Consider the following 21,092-nt stretch of genomic DNA (forward strand, 5'->3'; position numbering starts at 1 on the left):
AGGATGGCGCCTGAACCAAAATGCCGTCCAGATAAGGCGCCACTGCAATGCCCCGCAATCGGAGCAACGCCAACAGGGATCCTAGAATCTTTGAAAAAAAAATCTGGGAGCTGTGGCTAGGCCGAATGGAAGAGCCACAAACTGGAAGTGTTTGTCTAGAAATGCAAACTTAAGAAAACTTGTGGTGGTCCCTGTGGATGGGAACTTGCAGGTAAGCGTCCTTTAAATCTACCGTTGTCAAAAATTGACCCTCTTGAACCAAGGGAAGAATGGAACAAATAGTTTCCATCTTGAAGGATGATACTTTAAGGAATTTGTTTAGACTTTGAGATCTAAAATTAGTCTGAAGATTCCCTCTTTTTTGGGAACCACAAACAGATTGGAGTAGAACCCCAGACACTGTTCTTATACAGGGACAGGAACTATCACTCCCAAGTCAGAAAGGTCCCGAACACAGCGTAAGAATGCCTCTCTTTTTATCTGGTCTACAGATAATCTTGAAAGCAGAAACCTGCCCCTTGGAGGAAAGGCTTTAAACTCTAGTTTGTATCCCTGAGACACGATTTCTATCGCCCAGGGATCCTGCACATCCCGTACCCAAGTCTAAGTGAAGAAGGAAAGTCTGCCCCCTACAAGATCCGGTCCCGGATTGGGGGCAGGCCCCTTCATGCTGCTTTTGATTCAATAGCAGGCTTTTTGGATTGCTTTCCCTTCTTCCAGGATGGCTTGGACTGTTCCTGCTTGGAAGAGGGAGAGGAAGGTTTTCCCCTTGAAATTTCGAAAGGAACGAAAATTACTCTCACATCCCTTCTGCTTATTTCTCTTATCCTGAAGGAGGAAATGGCCCTTTCCTCCCGTAATATTAGAAATTATTTCTGTCAAACCCGGCCCAAACAAGGTCTTTCCCTTGTAAGGAATCGCCAAAAGTTTAGACTTAGATGACACATCCGCAGACCAAGATTTTAACCATAAAGCTCTGCAAGCCAGAACGGCAAAACCGGGAATCTTTGCTCCCAGTTTAATAACCTGTAGGGAAGCATCCGTGATAAAGGAGTTGGCCAACTTAAGGGCCTTGATCCTATCCTGGATCTCTTCGAGGGGACTGTCTGTCCGAATAAAAATCAGACAACGCATCAAACCAGTATGCTGCCGCACTATTGACAGTAGCAATACAAACCACAGGTTGCCATTGTAAACCTTGGTGTACATACATTTTCTTGAGTAACCCCTCTAACTTCTTATCCATAAGATCCTTAAAGGAACAACTATCTTCTAGGGGAATAGTAGTTCTCTTGGCTAGCGTGGAAATTGCCCCTTCCACCTTGGGTACCGTCTGCCAAGACTCCTTGATAGAGTCTGCTATAGGAAACATCTTCTTAAATATATGGGATGCTACCAAAGTATCCTACTCTTCAGGTTTCTGGGAAGGAACATTCGGAATAGCCACTACTGTGTCAGCAACCTTATTCACTGATTGATTACATTTCCTCTTGCTCTTTCCCTGCAGCATGGGAAAAGCATACAACGCATTAGATACCGCTGAGGACATTAGGGAAGCGATGTCTTGCAAGGTAACTCCTGTTGGAGTAATAGAGGAAGCGCAGGGCACTGGCTGTATGGACGCTGAATTTTGGGACGCTTGAGGAGAAAGCTGCGGCATCCTGAACAGCATCCGCCTTAGACAATGTTGGCTCAGAATAAAGTCTATCCCTGTAATGTAAAGATCTCCCAATACATGAGGAACAGAAAGGGATTGGTGGTTCTACATTAGAATCAAAACATAAAGAACATGTAACATCTTGCAGGGTTTCTTGGTCCATCTTTATTCACCAATAAACAGACAAACTGATATTTTATTCAGAAAATAGACCCCCCCCCCAAAAATAAAATAAAAAAATTGGTTATTTAAAATACACAATGGCCCCCAAAACAACACTCCAGATAATGCAACACCTCAGCTTAGCCCTGCTGAGGTGCTTACCTGCCTGCCTACTAACAAAGCTGGTCTGGACTCAACTCTTTAAAAATTACGGTCCGGTAACCACAACTCTGCTGAAAACTGTGACGCAGCTGATTTCTAATCCGGAACACAGGAAGTGAGACAGGGCAAGAAAAAAAAGGCGCGCAATTGGAAACTGCCGCTGTATCTAACTCCGCACATCGTGGGCGTAACTACATGAAACTCCCGATCGGCTAAAAGTATTACCACAGCCGTCGGGAGTAAAGTAAAAAATACATCACAATGACTGAGCCAGATTCTCCTCGTCCCCAGTGCCTGCTCTGCTGCCCTTAATAAACATTCCCCTATAATAAGTGAATGTGACTTGTCCCCAATGTGTTTAAAAGTGCTATCTATTTTCTCTGCAGCTTGTCCCAGAAAAAAATTAAGTTAGCACTTAAGACTTCTGCCAGGCAGCACGGCAGCTCACTAGGTTTGAGAGGCCAGTTCCCTCACATGGACCTGTGGATAGAAACAAAGACTGAGTAATCTTAATCAGGCTTGCACGGTTAAGGCAGCATAAATATATGGGAGGAGCAGTGAGGATTGTACCCCACAAGTTCCCATTGCTTGAAAGCCACCACTGCTCTACTGAAGAGACTGAAATGGACTACAGCTACACCCTAGGACAAGGCAGAAAAATCTTTCACTGCTCAAAAAATAATAAAATCTTGCTTGAAGAATCTTTTCCTAACACCTAACATTACCACTTCCATGCTCTAACGTAGGCAAAGAGAATGACTGGGGTTGGAGGGAAGGGAGATGATATTTAACAGCTTTGCTGGGCAGGAGTGATATTCCCCAACAGTAATTAAATGATCCGTGGACTCACCGTGTCATTAGAAAGAAATACATATAAGATCAAACAGTTCATCAATTGTGAAACAGAATATGTTATATATAATTGGTATACATTGGTAACCTTGTTTATATTGGACGCACTAGTAGACCATTAAAAAAAATCAGTGAGATATGTTGACGCCTGAATCAGAATATCACCCAGATAAGGCGCCACTGCTATCCCTTGTGGTCTGAGAACCGCCAAAAGAGACCCTAGAACCTTTGTGAAGATTCTGGGTGCTGGGGCCAACCTGAAAGGAAGAGCCACAAACTGATAATGTTTGTCCAAGAAGGTAAACCTCAGAAACCGATGATGATCTTTGTGGATTGGAATATGAAGGTAAGCATCCTTCAAATCCACGGTAGTCATATATTGACCCTCCTGGATCATTGGCAAAAATTTTCTCCATCTTGAATGATGGAACTCTTAGAAATTTGTTTAGACACTTGAGGTCCAAAATGGGTCTGAACGTTCCCTCTTTTCTGGGGACCACAAATAGGTTTGAGTAAAACCCCTGTCCCAATTTTGGAACAGGACAATTACTCCCATAGTAAAAAGGTCTTTTACACAGCTTAAGAACGCCTCTCTCTTTATCTGGTTTGCAGATAATTTTGAAAGATGAAATCTCCCTCTTGGTAGAAAATCCTTGAATTCCAATTGATAAGCGTGGGTCACTATTTTCTAGTGCCCAGGAATCCTGAACATCACTTGCCCAAGCCTGAGCAAAGAAAGAAAGTCTGCCCCCTACTAGATCCGGTCCCGAATCGGGGGCCACCCCTTCATGCTGCTTTGTGGAAGAAGAAGAAGCGGGGGTCCTCCTTTTAAATTTCCGAAAGGAACGAAAATTATTCTGTTTACCCCTCATTTTAAACCGACCTATCCTGAGGTAGGGCATGGCCCTTACCTCCTGTAATATCAGAAATGATCTCCTTCAATTCTGGCCCAAAAAGGGTCTTACCTTTAAAGGGAATAGCTAAAAGCTTATGTTTTGATGATACATCAGCAGACCAAGATTTGAGCCACAATGCTCTACGTGCTAAAATAGCAAATCCTGCATTTTTTGCCGCTAATTTAGCAATTTGAAAAGCGGCATCAGAAAAAAAAGAATTAGGTAGCTTAAGAGCCTTAATTCTATCTAGAATGTCATCTAATGGAGTCTTAACCTTAAGAGACTCTTCTAGAGCCTCAAACCAAAAAGCTGCTGCAGTAGTTACTGGAACTATGCAAGCCGTAGGTTGTAAAAGAAATCCCTGATTAACAAATAATTTCTTTAGTAGACCCTCTAATTTCTTATCCATAGGATCCATGAAAGTATAACTATCCTCAATGGGGTATAGTAGTACGCTTAGCTAGGGAAGATATAGCTCCCTCTACCTTAGGGACCGCTTGCCATGAGTCCCGAATGGTATCTGATATAGGAAACATTTTCTTAAAATTAGGAGAGAAAACTGTATACCTGGTCTATCCCATTCCTTACTAATAATTTCCGAAATTCGGAACCGGAAAAACATCAGTGTAAGTAGGAACTTCCAAAATATTTATCCATTTTACACAATTTCTCTGGAGTAATCACAATAGGATCACAATCATCCAGAGTCGCTAAAACCTCCCTAAGCAACAGGCAGAAGTGTTCAAGCTTAAATTTAAATGACATGGCATCCGAATCTGTCTGAGGCAAAACATTCCCTGAATCAGAAATTTCACCCTCAGACAGTAATTCCCTGATCCCTGATCCCCAACTCAGAGCACTGTGAGGGAACATTGAAAATAGCTAATAAAGCATCAGAGGATTCAGTATTTACATTAATACTTGACCTACTGCGTTTACCCTGCAACACTGGTAATTTAGACAATACCTCTGTAAGGGTAGTTGACATAACTGCAGCCATCTCCTGCAGAGTAAAGGAATTAGACGCACTAGAAGTACTAGGCGTCGCTTGTGTGGGCATAAAAGGTTGTGACACTTGGGGAGAATTGGATGGCATATCCTGATTCTCTTCAGACTAAAAATCATCCCTAGGCACACTTACTTTATTTAAAATATGCTTTTTACATTGTAAAGCCCTTCCAGTACAAAAGTTACACAATGTTAGAGGGGGTTGCACAATAGCTTCTAAACACATAGAACAACGAGAAACCTCAATGTCAGACATGTTGAACAGACTAGTAATACCATAAAAGTCGTTTAAACACTTATTTATAGCATAAAATAAACATTAGAAAAAACGTGTACTGTGCCTTTAAGAAAAGAAAAAGTGAACATTTTTCCAAAATACACAAAAAACGTTAAATTATTCCCAAATTTAACTTAATATCGTTGGTTAATCCAAAAATTACTGCACCCAGAAGCAAGGGCAGAAATAAGGCTTTAGAAGTACTTATATCAACATGTAGTCAAAAGATAGATAAAAATACACTCAGCACCTCAGCTGTGGCGCCTACCTGCCCCCAGGGTACTTCAAATCAAGTTTCCAACCCTTCAGACCAGCTACACAGTCCAGGAGCCACAGAGTTACTTTTTGCTGCTGCTAAGCCTGAAGAAATTGCACCAAAATAGGCTCCGCCCCTTAAGGTCAAAAGTCGGAGTAGGCCCAAACAACACCGCATGGAAATGCAGTTTTACACTAAAGTAAAAATACACACACAATATAACCCTCAAGCATAAAACCAATAAGTTTTAAGTGCCAAAATTAAAAAACATAAAACATCGTTTTTTATATTGTCTCCCATGTCACATAATGCCCAAATATCAACTAATGATAAATATAAAAACATAATTTATGCTTACCTGATAAATTCCTTTCTTCTGTAGTGTGATCAGTCCACGGGTCATCATTACTTCTGGGATATTACTCCTCCCCAACAGGAAGTGCAAGAGGATTCAACCAGCAGAGCTGCATATAGCTCCTCCCCTCTACGTCACTCCCAGTCATTCGACCAAGGACCAACGAGAAAGGAGAAGCCAAGGGTGTAGTGGTGACTGGAGTATAATTTAAAAAATATTTACCTGCCTTAAAAAAAAAAAAAAAAAAAACAGGGCGGGCCGTGGACTGATCACACAACAGAAGAAAGGAATTTATCAGGTAAGCATAAATTATGTTTTCTTCTGTTAAGTGTGATCAGTCCACGGGTCATCATTACTTCTGGGATACCAATACCAAAGCAAAAGTACACGGATGACGGGAGGGATAGGCAGGCTCTTTATACAGAAGGAACCACTGCCTGAAGAACCTTTCTCCCAAAAATAGCCTCCGAGGAAGCAAAAGTGTCAAATTTGTAAAATTTGGAAAAAGTATGAAGCGAAGACCAAGTTGCAGCCTTGCAAATCTGTTCAACAGAGGCCTCATTCTTGAAGGCCCAAGTGGAAGCCACAGCTCTAGTAGAATGAGCTGTAATTCTTTCAGGAGGCTGCTGTCCAGCAGTCTCATAAGCTAAACGTATTATGCTACGAAGCCAAAAGGAAAGAGAGGTAGCAGAAGCCTTTTGACCTCTCCTCTGACCAGAGTAAACGACAAACAGAGAAGACGTTTGTCGAAATTCCTTAGTTGCTTGCAAGTAAAATTTTAGGGCACGAACTACGTCCAGATTGTGCAGTAGACGTTCCTTCTTCGAAGAAGGATTTGGACACAAAGAAGGAACAACAATCTCTTGATTGATATTCCTGTTAGTGACTACCTTAGGTAAGAACCCAGGTTTAGTACGCAGAACTACCTTATCCGAATGAAAAATCAAATAAGGAGAATCACAATGTAAGGCTGATAACTCAGAGACTCTTCGAGCCGAGGAAATAGCCATTAAAAATAGAACTTTCCAAGATAACAACTTTATATCAATGGAATGAAGGGGTTTCAAACGGAACGCCCTGTAAAACGTTAAGAACAAGGTTTAAGCTCCATGGCGGAGCAACAGTTTTAAACACAGGCTTAATCCTGGCCAAAGCCTGACAAAAAGCCTGAACGTCTGGAACTTCTGACAGACGTTTGTGTAACAGAATGGACAGAGCTGAGATCTGTCCCTTTAATGAACTAGCAGATAAACCCTTTTCTAAACCTTCTTGTAGAAAAGACAATATCCTAGGAATCCTAACCTTACTCCAAGAGTAACCTTTGGATTCACACCCATATAGGTATTTACGCCATATCTTATGGTAAATCCTTCTGGTAACAGGCTTCCTAGCCTGTATTAAGGTATCAATAACTGACTCAGAAAACCCACGTCTTGATAAAATCAAGCGTTCAATTTCCAAGCAGTCAGCTTCAGAGAAGTTAGGTTTTGATGTTTGAAAGGACCCTGAATCAGGAGATCCTGTTTCAGAGGTAGAGACCAAGGTGGACAGGATGACATGTCCACCAGATCTGCATACCAAGTCCTGCGTGGCCATGCAGGTGCTATTAGAATCACTGATGCTCTCTCCTGTTTGATTCTGGCAATCAATCGAGGAAGCATCGGGAAGGGTGGAAACACGTAAGCCATCCTGAAGTCCCAAGGTGCTGTCAGGGCATCTATCAGGACTGCTCCTGGATCCCTGGATCTGGACCCGTAACGAGGAAGCTTGGCGTTCTGTCGAGACGCCATGAGATCTATCTCTGGTTTGCCCCAACGTCGAAGTATTTGGGCAAAGACCTCCGGATGAAGCTCCCACTCCCCCGGATGAAAAGTCTGACGACTTAAGAAATCCGCCTCCCAGTTCTCCACTCCCGGAATGTGGATTGCTGACAGGTGACAAGAGTGAGACTCTGCCCAGCGAATTATCTTTGATACTTCCATCATTGCTAGGGAGCTTCTTGTCCCTCCCTGATGGTTGATGTAAGCTACCGTCGTGATGTTGTCCGACTGAAACCTGATGAACCCCTGAGTTGTCAACTGGGGCCAAGCCAGGAGGGCATTGAGAACTGCTCTCAATTCCAGAATGTTTATTGGCAGGAGACTCTCCTCCTGACTCCATTGTCCCCTGAGCTTTCAGAGAATTCCAGACGGCACCCCAACCTAGAAGGCTGGCGTCTGTTGTTACAATTGTCCAGTCTGGTCTGCTGAATGGCATCCCCCTGGACAGATGTGGCCGAGGAAAACCACCATAGAAGAGAATTTCTGGTCTCTTGATCCAGATTCAGAGAAGGGGACAAATCTGAGTAATCCCCATTCCACTGACTTAGCATGCACAGTTGCAGTGGTCTGAGGTGTAAGCGAGCAAAGGGAACTATGTCCATTGCCGCTACCATTAAGCCGATTACCTCCATGCATTGAGCCACTGACGGGTGTTGAATGGAATGAAGGGTGCGGCAAGCACTTTGAAGTCTTGTTAACCTGTCCTCTGTCAGGTAAATCTTCATTTCTACAGAATCTATAAGAGTCCCCAGGAAGGGAACTCTTGTGAGTGGAACGAGTGAACTTTTCTTTTCCGTTCACCTTCCATCCATGTGACCTTAGAAAGCCAGTACTAACTCTGTATGAGACTTGGCAGTTTGAAAGCTTGAAGCTTGTATCAGAATGTCGTCTACGTACGAGCTACCGAGATTCCCCGCGGTCTTAGTACCGCCAGAAGAGCACCCAGAACCTTTGTGAAGATTCTTGGAGCTGTAGCCAATCCGAATGGAAGAGCTACAAACTGGTAATGCCTGTCTAGGAAGGCAAACCTTAGATACCGGTAATGATCTTTGTGAATCGGTATGTGAAGGTAAGCATCCTTTAAATCCACTGTGGTCATGTACTGACCCTTTTGGATCATGGGGTAAAATTGTCCGAATAGTCTCCATTTTGAACGATGGAACTCTTAGGAATTTGTTTAGGATCTTTAAATCCAGGATTGGGTTACAGCATCAAACTTTGTGAAAACAAAACACAATTTTAGCAAAGGCTTGTTCCCATTAGCAAAGAATAACTAACCCTGATGGCATAAAAAAGTTAAAGAATAAACGTTTTTTTATCACAGTCAACTACAATCTCACAGCTCTGTTGTGAAGATTACTTCCCTCAAACAAGCTTTGAAGACCCCTGAGTTCTGTAAGATGAACCGGAACATGCAGGAAAAAAACAATGAGCTTCTGACTGAAATTTTGATGCGTAGCAAAAGCGCCAAAAAAAGGCCCCTCCCCATCACACACAACAGTGAGAGAGATCAGTAAACTGTCAGAATTAGATCAAGCAACTGCCAAGTGGAAAATAGTGCCCAAACATTTTATTTCACCCAGTACCTCAGAAAATGAAAACGATTTACATTCCAGCAAAAACGTTTAACATAAATTAAGACTTATTAAAAAGCCTGTTGCTTGCAAATAGGCTAAAGTCTTATATACACAGTGTAATTCCAGTGAAGTACCATTCCCCAGAATACTCAAATGTAAAATATACATACATGATATTATATTGGTATGGCAGGGATTTTCTCATCAATTCCATTGTCAGAAAATAAAAGCTGCTACATACCTCTTTGCAGATTAATCTGCCCGCTGTCCCCTGATCTGAAGTTTACATCTCCTCAGATGGCCGAGAAACAGCAATATGATCTTAACTACTCCGGCTAAAATCATAGAAAAAACCTCTGGTAGATTCTTCTTCAAACTCTACCAGAGAAGGGAATAACACACTCCGGTGCTATTAAAAATAAACAACTTTTGATTGAAGAAATAAAACGAAATAAAATCACCATAGTCCCTCTCACAACATCCTATCTAGTCGTTGGGTGCAAGAGAATGACTGGGAGTGACGTAGAGGGGAGAGGAGCTATATGCAGCTCTGCTGGGGTGAATCCTCTTGCACTTCCTGTTGGGGAGGAGTAATATCCCAGAAGTAATGATGACCCGTGGACTGATCACACTTAACAGAAGAAATAGGGACTCGAGTAACAACCCCTCTTATTAAAATAGGTTTTTACTGCTTACCCCATTCCCATACAGGGAAATAATGCCAGCCAGTATCTGATACACCAAGTATCCTCAGAAAAAAAGGCTGCCATACCTTAATGCTGCTTGTAGCATGAAACCGGTCTCCACACTGAAGATGTCTCATGGGGAACCTTCAGAAGTCTTGTGGGAACCAGCGTGGATATTAGTTACAAATGCTAAGATCATCAAACCTCAGGGCAGAAATCTTCTTCCATATCCCCCGTGAGGAAAATAGTGCGCACCATATGATATCGCCAGTGAATTTTCACTTGAGTCACTATGACATACATTAGTTGTATTAGTGGAAATACACAATTTGTTTCCCCCCTGCACACATAAGCCTCCCACTTAAATCTGAAATTCTCTTATGGTCCTAAAATTCAGAGCTACACATATATTAACTTAGGTGTATCACATGTAAAGAATTATAAGATACCACCTTAAGTAGACTAATCTCCACATCAGTTACTACGATACATATTAGGTGTGAGATAATGACTTGTTTTTGATTCTCCCTAGTTTAGGATTTTTATGAAAAACCAAACTACTCCACTAATATAGAATCTTACTCTATTTCTACATAGATCATTGTAGTATTACTGTCCCTAAAATTATCAAATGTTTTTGAGATATCGTATATATATGTATATATATAATAATTTTATTTTTTTAAGTATCTTATTGGCTTGTATATGTCACGTTGAATTATTTTATTATCAATAGATGCGACTTAGTTTTTGTACTTGAGGAGCAGTACCTACAATGTATGCATAAATGTGAATAATTAGCAATATTTATAATGTTAACCAAACACTGTTTAATGACATATGATGTATACAGATTAAAGGGTTTAACTAAATGATATACCCTTTAGCTATAAAAAGAGCAAAGCTAAACAATGCGATCCAAGCCACTTGAGGAAGAGAAGTGTTTCCTTGAAAGGTGTTGTGGATCTTTTTGGATTATCCGGCCAGTTATACCGTTCTCCTGGTTGCAATTTATTTGCTACCAACTGTGGATCGTGATTCCAGCGATAACATTGTGACACTTTCAGTGCAAGTTTGTGAATACAATTATATGCGTTTTTTTAATTAAATTTTAACATAAATTTTACTGACAAATTGATTTATTTATTAGGGCTGTCTTATATGTTCCTCTTTTTTTAAAGGGATATATACATAAAACATTTTGCAATCTTTTTTATGATAGATGCGTCATACATCTATTAATTTAAAGTTTTGTTATTTATATAACATATAGTTTGATGTTCCAATGATCATTGTATTTTAAAATATTGGTATAAATAGCTTCTGATACACCACACCATATATTCCATACTAAGGACTAATAAACTAGAGGCGCTCTCTTTAATTTTCTATTGTCAATTTCCAATCAAGTAATATTTTGGCAACTCACTGATATATAATATATAGCAAAAATGTAATGTGGTGAAGAGATCAAATAAATCTTGTTGTAAAAATAAAACTAATGAAATCTGAAAAAGAAAATATTTCCTGTTTTTAGGGAAAGAAAACTGTTGCTAGACAACATACCTGTGTTGTTTGAAAGCAGTTTGCTGTATAATGACACTTTTCCTTTGTGGGTCAGAAGTTTAATTTTCTTGGAGTACACGGATTTTAAGACGCCCTTAGCGTTACTCCAAAGTACAACACCTGATAAACAATAAAAATGTTTAAAATGTATTGCTGCCTGAGGTGTACATTGAATCAATGTGATACATAAAATACTCTACCTCATCTTCTGAACACATTCTGATTGCTTCCCAGAGAAGGCCGTTCACATCCTTTAAAGGCTTCTCTTGAATTGTTGTACACAACTTTAATCTGAAGGGAAAAAAGAAAAACAGAATTTATGCTTACCTGATAAATTACTTTCTCCAACGGTGGTGTCCGGTCCACGGCGTCATCCTTACTTGTGGGATATTCTCTTCGCCCAACAGGAAATGGCAAAGAGCCCAGCAAAGCTGGTCACATGATCCCTCCTAGGCTCCGCCTACCCCAGTCATTCGACCGACGTACAGGAGGAAATATGCATAGGAGAAACCATATGATACCGTGGTGACTGTAGTTAGAGAAAATAATTCATCAGACCTGATTAAAAAAAAACCAGGGCGGGCGTGGACCGGACACACCGTTGGAGAAAGTTAATTTATCAGGTAAGCATAAATTCGGTTTTCTCCAACATAGGTGTGTCCGGTCCACGGCGTCATCCTTACTTGTGGGAACCAATACCAAAGCTTTAGGACACGGATGAAGGGAGGGAGCAAATCAGGTCACCTAAATGGAAGGCACCACGGCTTGCAAAACCTTTCTCCCAAAATAGCCTCTGAGAAGCAAAAGTATTGAATTTGTAAAATTTGGCAAAAGTGTGCAGTGAAGACCAAGTCGCTGCCTTACATATCTGGTCAACAGAAGCTTCGTTCTTGAAGGCCCATGTGGAAGCCACAGCCCTAGTGGAGTGAGCTGTGATTCTTTCAGGAGGCTGCCGTCCGGCAGTCTCATAAGCCAAACGGATAATGCTTTTAAGCCAAAAGGAAAGAGAGGTAGAAGTTGCTTTTTGACCTCTCCTTTTACCAGAATAAACAACAAACAAAGAAGAGTTTGTCTGAAATCTTTAGTGGCCCTCTAAATAGAATTTTAGAGCACGGACGACGTCCAAATTGTGTAACAAACGTTCTTCTTTGAAACTGGATTCGGGCACAAAGAAGGTACAACTATCTCCTGGTAATATTCTTGTTGGAAACGACTTTCGGAAGAAAACCAGGCTTAGTACGCAAAACCACCTTATCTGCATGGAACACCAGATAGGGTGGAGAACACTGCAGAGCAGATAACTCTGAAACTCTTCTAGCAGAAAGAAATTGCAACCAAAAACAAAACTTTCCAAGATAACTTAATATCTACGGAATGTAAGGGTTCAAACGGAACCCCTTGAAGAACTGAAAGAAACTAGATTGAGACTCCAGGGAGGAGTCCAAAGGTCTGTAAACAGGCTTGATTCTAACCAGAGCCTGAACAAACGCCCACTCGCTGAACGTCTGGCACAGCAGCCAAGCCATTTTGTGAAGTAAAAACAGATAACGCAGAAGAATCTGTCCCTTCAGAGAACTTGCAGATAATCCCTTCTCCCAACCCTCTTGTAGAAAGGATAAAATCCTAGGAATTTTTATCTTGTTCCATGGTAATCCTTTAGATTCACACCAATAGATATATTTTTTCCATATCTTATGGTAAATCTTTCTAGTTACAAGCTTTCTAGCCTGAATAAGAGAATCTATTTACAGAATCTGAAAACCCACGCTTTGATAAAATCAAGCGTTCAATCTCCAAGCAGTCAGTTGGAGAGAAACCAGATTTGGATGTTCGAATGGACCTTGAACAAGAAGGTCCTGTCTCAAAGGTAGCTTCCATGGTGGAGCCGATGACATATTCACCAGGTCTGCATACCAAGTCCTGCGTGGCACGCAGGAGCTATCAAGATCACCGAAGCCCTCTCCTGATTGATCCTGGCTACCAGCCTGGGATATGAGAGGAAACGGTGGGAATACATAAGCTAGGTTGAAGGTCCAAGGTGCTACTAGTGCATCTACTAGAGTCGCCTTGGGATCCCTGGATCTGGACCCGTAACAAGGAACCTTGAAGTTCTGGCGAGACGCCATCAGATCCATGTCTGGAATGCCCCATAATTGAGTTATTTGGGGCAAAGATTTCCGGGTGGAGTTCCCACTCCCCCGGATGGAATGTCTGACGACTCAGAAAATCCGCTTCCCAATTTTACACTCCTGGGATGTGGATTGCAGACAAGTGGGCAGGAGTGATCCTCTCGCCCATTGAATTATCTTGGTCACTTCCTCCATCGCCAGGGAACTCCTTGTTCCCCCCTGATGGTTGATATAAGCAACTGTCGTCATGTTGTCTGATTGAACCCTTATGAATTTGGCCTTTGCTAGATGAGGCCAAGCTTTGAGAGCATTGAATATCGCTCTCAGTTCCAGAATGTTTATCGGGAGAAGAGATTCTTCCCGAGACCATAGACCCTGAGCTTTCAGGGGTTCCCAGACCGCGCACCCAGCCCACCAGACTGGCGTCGGTCGTGACAATGACCCACTCTGGTCCTGCGGGAAGCTCATTTCCCTGTGACAGATTGTCCAGGATTAGCCACCAACGGAGTGAATCTCTGGTCCTTTGATCTACTTGAATCGTCGGAGGACAAGTCTGTATAATCCCCATTCCACTGTCTAAGCATGCACAGTTGTAATGGTCTTAGATGAATTCGTGCAAAAGGAACTATGTCCATTGCCGCAACCATCAAACCTATTACTTCCATGCACTGTGTCGTATGGAAGGATGAAGAACAGAATGAAGAATTTGACAAGAGCTTAGAAGTTTTGATTTTCTGACCTCTGTCAGAAAAATTCTCATTTCTAAGGAGTCTATTATTGTTCCCAAGAAGGGAACTCTTGTTGACGGGGAAAGAGAACTTTTTTCTATGTTTACTTTCCATCCGTGAGATCTGAGAAAGGCTAGGACGATTGTCCGTATGAGCCTTTGCTTTTGACAGAGACGACGCTTGAATCAGGATGTCGTCCAAGTACGGTACTACTGCAATACCCCTTGGTCTTAGAACCGCTAGAAGGGACCCTAGTACCTTTGTTGAAAATACTCGGAGCAGTGGCTACCCCGAATGGAAGTGCCACAAACTGGTAATGCTTGTCCAGAAAAGCAAACCTTAGAGGAACTGATGATGTTCCTTGTGGATAGGAATATGGAGGTACGCATCCTTTAAATCCACCGTGGTCATGAATTGACCTTCCTGGATGGTAGGAAGGATCGTTCGAATGGTTTCCATTTTGAACGATGGAACCCTGAGAAATTTGTTTAGGATCTTGAGATCTAGAATTGGTCTGAACGTTCCCCTCTTTTTTTGGGAACTATGAACAGGTTGGAGTAAAACCCCATCCCTTGTTCTTTTATTGGAACTGGATGAATTACTCCCATCCTTAACAGGTCTTCTACACAATGTAAGAATGCCCTGTCTTTTTATTTGGTTTGAAGATAATTGAGACCTGTGGAACCTTCCCCTTGGGGGTAGTTCCTTGAATTCTAGGAGATAACCTTGAGAAACTATTTCTAGTGCCCAAGGATCCTGAACATCTCTTGCCCAGGCCTGAGCAAAGAGAGAAAGTCTGCCCCCCACCAGATCCGTTCCCGGATCGGGGGCCATCCCTTCATGCTGTTTTGGTAGCAGTGGCAGGCTTCTTGGCCTGCTTACCCTTGTTCCAGCCTTGCATCGGTTCTCCAGGCTGGTTTGGGTTGAGAAGTATTACCCTCTTGCTTAGAGGATGTAGAAGTAGAGGCTGGTCCGTTTCTGCGAAAGGGACGAAAATTAGGCTTATTTCTAGCCTTAAAAGACCTATCCTGAGGAAGGGCGTGGCCCTTTCCTCCGGTGATGTCTGAAATAATCTCTAACAAATCAGGCCCAAACAGTGTTTTTGCCCTTGAAAGGGATGTTAAGTAATTTTGTCTTGGAAGACACATCCGCTGACCAAGACTTCAGTCAGAGCGCTCTGCGCGCCCGATAGCAAACCCCCGAATTTTTCGCCGCTAATCTCGCTAATTGCAAAGCGGCATCTAGAATAAAAGAGTTAGCCAATTTAAGTGCATGAACTCTGCCCATAACCTCCTCATACGAAGATTCTTTATCGAGCGACTTTTCTAGTTCTTCGAACCAGAAACACGCCGCCGTAGTGACAGGAACAATGCATGAAATTGGTTGAAGAAGGTAACCTTGCTGAACAACATTTTTTTTTTAAGCAAACCTCTAATTTTTTATCCATAGGATCTTTAAAAGCGACAACTATCTTCTATGGGAATAGTAGTGCGTTTGTTTAGAGTAGAGACCGCCCCCTCGACCTTAGGGACTGTCTGCCCATAAGTCCTTTCTGGGGTCGACTATAGGAAATAATTTCTTAAATATAGGGGGAGGCACAAAAGGTATGCCGGGCCTTTCCCATTCCTTGTTTACTATATCCGCCACCCGCTTGGGTATAGGAAAAACATCGGGGGGGCACCGGAACCTCTAGGAACTTATCCATCTTACATAATTTCTCTGGAATGACCAAATTGTCACAATCATCCAGAGTAGATAATACCTCCTTAAGCAGTTGCGCGGAGATGTTCTAATTTAAATTTAAATGTTTACAACATCAGGTTCAGCTTGTTGAGAAATTTTCCCTGAATCTGAAATTTCTCCCTCAGACAAAACCTCCCTCCTGGCCCCTTCAGATTGGTGTGAGGGTATGTCAGAAGCGTTATCATCAGCGTCCTCTTGCTCTTCAGTGTTTAAAACAGAGCAATCGCGCTTTCTTTGATAAGTAGGCATTTTAGATAAAATTATTTGCAATAGAATTATCCATAAACAAGCCGTTAATTGTTGCATAGTAATAAGTATTGCGCACTAGATGTACTAGGGGCCTCTTGTGTGGGCAAAACTGGTGTTGTAGACACAGAAGGGGGGTGATGCAGTACCATGCTTACTCCCCTCATCTGAAGAATCATCTTGGGCACTATTATTATCTTGTGGCATCATTGTCCCTACTTTGTTTGGGACACCATGTCACAATTATCACATATATTTAAATGGGGAGACACATTGGCTTCCATACACATAGAACATCGTTTATCTGATGGTTCAGGACATGTTAAACAGGCTTAAACCTTGTCAACAAAGCACAAAAAACGTTTTAAAATAAAACCGTTACTGTCACTTTAAATTTTAAACAGAACACACTTTTATTACTGAATATGCGAAAAAATATGAAGCAATTATTCAAAATTCACCAAAATTTCACCACAGTGTCTTAAAGCCTAAAAGTATTGCACACCAAATTTGAAAGCTTAACCCTTAAAATAACGGAACCGGAGCCCGTTTTTACATTTAACCCCTATACAGTCCCAGGAATCTGCTTTGCTGAGACCCAACCAAGCCCAGAGGGGAATACGATACCAAATGACGCCTTCTGTAAGCTTTTTCAGGAGTATCTTAGCACCTCACACATGCATCTGCATGCCTTGCCTTCCAAAAACAACTGCGCATTTAGTGGCGCGAAAATGAGGCTCTGTCTATGACTAGAGAAAGGCCCCCATCTGAATAAGGTGTCCATACAGTGCCTGCCGTTTTTTAACAACAATCCCAAGATTATAATAATTATAAAGCACTATAATCAGTCAAATATGCTTAGCAAGTAATCGTTTCAGCCCAGAAAAATGTCTACCAGTTTTTTAAGCCCTTATAAAGCCTTTATTCTCATACTTAAACTAAGAAAATGGCTTACCGGTTCCCCATAGGGAAAATGAACGAGCCTTCCAGCATTACCAAGTCGTGTTAGAAATGTGGCCATCATACCTCAGGCAGAAAAAGTCTGCCAACTGCTTCCCCCAACTGAAGTTACTTCATCTCAACAGTCCTGTGTGGAAACAGCAATCGATTTAGTACGTTTGCTAAAATCATCTTCCTCTCACAAACAGAAATCTTCTTCTCTTTTCTGTTTCATAGTAAATAGTTACATACCAGCACTATTTTAAAATAACAAACACTTGATTGAAGAATAAAAACTACATTTTAAACACCAAAAAAACTCTTAGCCATCTCCGTGGAGATGTTGCCTGTGCAACGGCAAAGAGAATGACTGGGGTAGGCGGAGCCTAGGAGGGATCATGTGACCAGCTTTGCTGGGCTCTTTGCCATTTCCTGTTGGGGAAGAGAATATCCCACAAGTAAAGGATGACGCCGTGGAGCCGGACACACCTATGTTGGAGAAAAGACTTGCAAATACGCATGTTTTGCATGGGTGTCACAGAAATTGTCATACTTGCAAGGTAAACATCATTGAAGTAATTAAGGCTTAGTGCAAAAATGAAAAGGGTGATGGCAGCTTTGCACAATTACTCAAACGCTTCCTTACACATTGCCCATGATAATAAAGCAGCAATTTTTATTAGACTAAGCATATTATTTTCAAGGGCCAAAAAATATAAAACACAATTCCAAATGCATAGCTGTGGTAAGAACTAAGAGGTACGAAAATGTTTGTTTTCCATTTGTTCTCTTAATAAGAGAGAGTATACACCTTGAGATTTGTATATAACATGTTTAGTTTTGTATAATGAAACAACTTTGTAATATACTTTCATTATTTATTAATTATCCACTTTTTTTGCATAATTTAGCTCTGAAAATTAAGCAATTTCGGAAACCCTTAAAGTGAATGTCAATTTTGATGCTAAAGTGCCCGGGTTTTAAAAATTTGATTAAAAACAGGGGCACTTATTCATCAAATGTACATTTCAACTCCTGTTGTGAAAAAAAACACTTACCTTTTAAATCTCAGACATCAAAATGTGTTGGGACTATACTGTATAAATTTATGAGGTTTGCATATCTAATAATAAGTGGGTGGTTACCCATAGATTGGAAAGTTTATTTCCTTCTTACAGACAGTTTTTTTCATTCAACCTAATTTTAAATATACGTATGTATTAATAACAATACTCATTACTAATGTAAAATATCTTTACAACTGAATAATTTGACAATTTGTTTATATTTTCATAAATCTATATTGAGTTATTGTATTGATATCCTATTCATTCGCCTCTATCGGAAGAGATTGTTTTGATTTCTTCTGTGCAATTAATTATCCTCCTTTTTACATAATTTAGGTCTGAAAATTAAGCAATTTTGGATACCCTTAAAGTGAATGTCAATTTTTATTTTTTTTTATAGTTTTTATTGAAGGTAAACAATTACAAGACAACGAATTTGCTCATTTATCGTACAGAACAAAAATATCAAAAAGCTGAAAAACCCCCAAAAAACATGGGATACTTAAAAACATTTGTTACCAAACATATTAATTTGATAATTGCACCAGAAAGAGACGAGCAAGAAACATTTCAGGAGCAAATCACTAAACTACCCCATATTTTCCCCCAGAAACAGGTGAGGACACTCATGGACCTCACTTGTCCACACTCATTAGCTGAGGGTTTGTAACGCGAAACAGGCCACTTATGGAGCTGTTCCTTTCAGTCGCACCTCCCATGTTTACCAGGACCTTGAATGGGTCCCAGAAGACTTGAGATGCGAAGGAGGGCAATGAACAGGTAAAAATAAAATTAATGATAGGGTCAACCTTGGACCCTTAATATTCACATGAACAGAAAAAGAAAACATGCTATAGTAAATGAACAGAACCATCACAAACCATTATATGGGACCTGCGTGTATATTGTCAGGTAGAGATTAAGCAATTATAGGCCTTACTGCTAGTGTGCTTTTATGTGCACCTGGTCGAGAAAACTGTCCCGTACCCTGCCAATGCCTAAAACCAAACTCAAGTTGTCCCCCTTTTTAAAAAAAAAATAAAAAATATTACTCATCTCTATGGTGTTTACTGGCATGCCGGGCCGGCAGAGCAAAACGCTGGGGGCTGCTTATCTGGGTAGGTCCAGAAAACTTAAAGTTAAACGGAGGGCGGAAGGACTAGAATAGTATAAGTTCACTCATAGCTTGGACCATTAATATTAAAATATTCCTATATTGAGTGGACATGACCATCACAAACATTATGTAGATATGGTGATATTGACAGGTAATGATGGGACAACTTTAGCCACTTTAGGTCCTTACTGTATGAATTCTTATACGTCTGTTGAGATATTAGTTACTGCTGTTGCCATCATCTCAAGACAAACTCTATTTTCAGCTACTGGCCTGTGCTGTGAGCAGTACCGCGGAGCAAAAACTTTGCTGGAAGTTGTTAGCTAAGCATAGAATTGACCTAAATAGTAAGCTGAAACTCCAGGAGAGTAGCAGATGTCAGGTACATAAACTAGCAGTAGGGCCACTCTTGGACCTCTGACAGTTCGATGCTTTTTTTTTTTTGGACCCTCTAAAAAAAGAACATTTGTATGCGACTAAGGAACCATTAAATGCAATATGTCTCTAACAAGCAACATACTTATAACCTTTCAAGCTATCCAGTAATTAACATCTATAATACCTGCACAGACATTATGTAGATATGTTGATATTACCTGTAATGATGAAGCAATTATAGGTCACCTCAGGTCCCTACTTTATACTTTTTATTCGTCTATTGAGGTATTGACTGTCACTGTTAATGTCTCAAAACAAGCCCTATCTAACAAAAATATTGGTTATCTATTGGTATTTGCAACACAGAGTACCGCGGAGCAAAAACTCTGGAGGGAACACTTAGCTTAGTATAGTAGCACATATAAATTGATCAAAATAATAAGCTTAGGCACCAATGTGTGACAGATTTTGGGCAACACAAATAGCGGCAGGGCCGCTTTTGGACCTTTGACTGACATTCACAAACATCACAATTAATGAAAACTTGATTTATATATTACAGCAACTATGGAAGACTATCCGGCTGATCAGCCCACTTTTGGATCCTCTTGAGAAGTATAGTTGTATGTAACATAAAGACTCAATAGCTACAATTACATCCCTACTGCAAGAAACATCTTATAAAACTTTTATAAATTGTCCAGTAGATGAAAGGAACATTTATAATACACTAACATTACATGGCTATGTACACATAACTGAGTATCTTAGGACAAGAAATGTCATTGTGGGGTGAAAGATAAAACTATATTGAGAGAATAATAGCGGACGCTGAATGCATAGCCATATCCACAGTGCAGGCTGTACTACCCTGGGAAGAATATAAATTTAAATAATAAAAAGATTAAACCATTTATATGCTTTAAGACAACTTAGTCGAACTAGGTTAAATCTCACAAGTCAAATGTGTCCATAAGCTCATCAGGTAAGTTCTCAAGCCCCAGGGCCATCATTTATATACAAAAACATCTGGGGTGTAACATGAACATAACCTTTACTCAGATGCTTGGAAAAAGTACATAGCTTTTACCCCACGCCAGTCCGGTCCTCCATGTCGTTATTGGCATTATAACAGAAGTGGTAAGCCCAGACCCCAAATGGATTGCAATGCCAAATATGCATGGCCGGCCAAGATGTAGTTCCTAGCCACGGGTACAAGACAGCAGGCACTAAGATATGAACCCATCGATCCTCCTCTGAAGCACAGAGACAACTCCCATATCTTTCAAGAGAAGGTGGCTTGATGTCGATATCCTTATCACAGAGTATGAGCTCTCCGCATGCTCACTTCCCCGGACACCCTCCAGAGAGTCGGCCGAATCTCTCCAGATCAAGGTAGGTGTTAAGCTCTCGCGGGCCCTGAACTGCTCACGGCAGCATGGAGGCTTGTGTCAATTTGCGCATCGCTGCA

At 41.0% G+C, this 21,092-nt stretch overlaps 1 protein-coding gene across 1 annotated transcript in view; it reads right to left on the reverse strand.

Moving 5' to 3' along the window:
- The window catches only part of KNL1 (kinetochore scaffold 1), an 817,310-nt gene that overhangs the window by 348,877 nt on the left and 447,341 nt on the right, over positions 1–21,092 (reverse strand). The window contains 3 exon segments of the mRNA XM_053711756.1: positions 11,275–11,362; positions 11,365–11,394; positions 11,475–11,565. Of these exon segments, the coding sequence (XP_053567731.1) occupies positions 11,275–11,362; positions 11,365–11,394; positions 11,475–11,565 (209 nt within the window).

The sequence above is a fragment of the Bombina bombina genome, chromosome 1, assembly GCF_027579735.1.
Source record: "Bombina bombina isolate aBomBom1 chromosome 1, aBomBom1.pri, whole genome shotgun sequence".
NCBI lineage: Eukaryota > Metazoa > Chordata > Amphibia > Anura > Bombinatoridae > Bombina > Bombina bombina.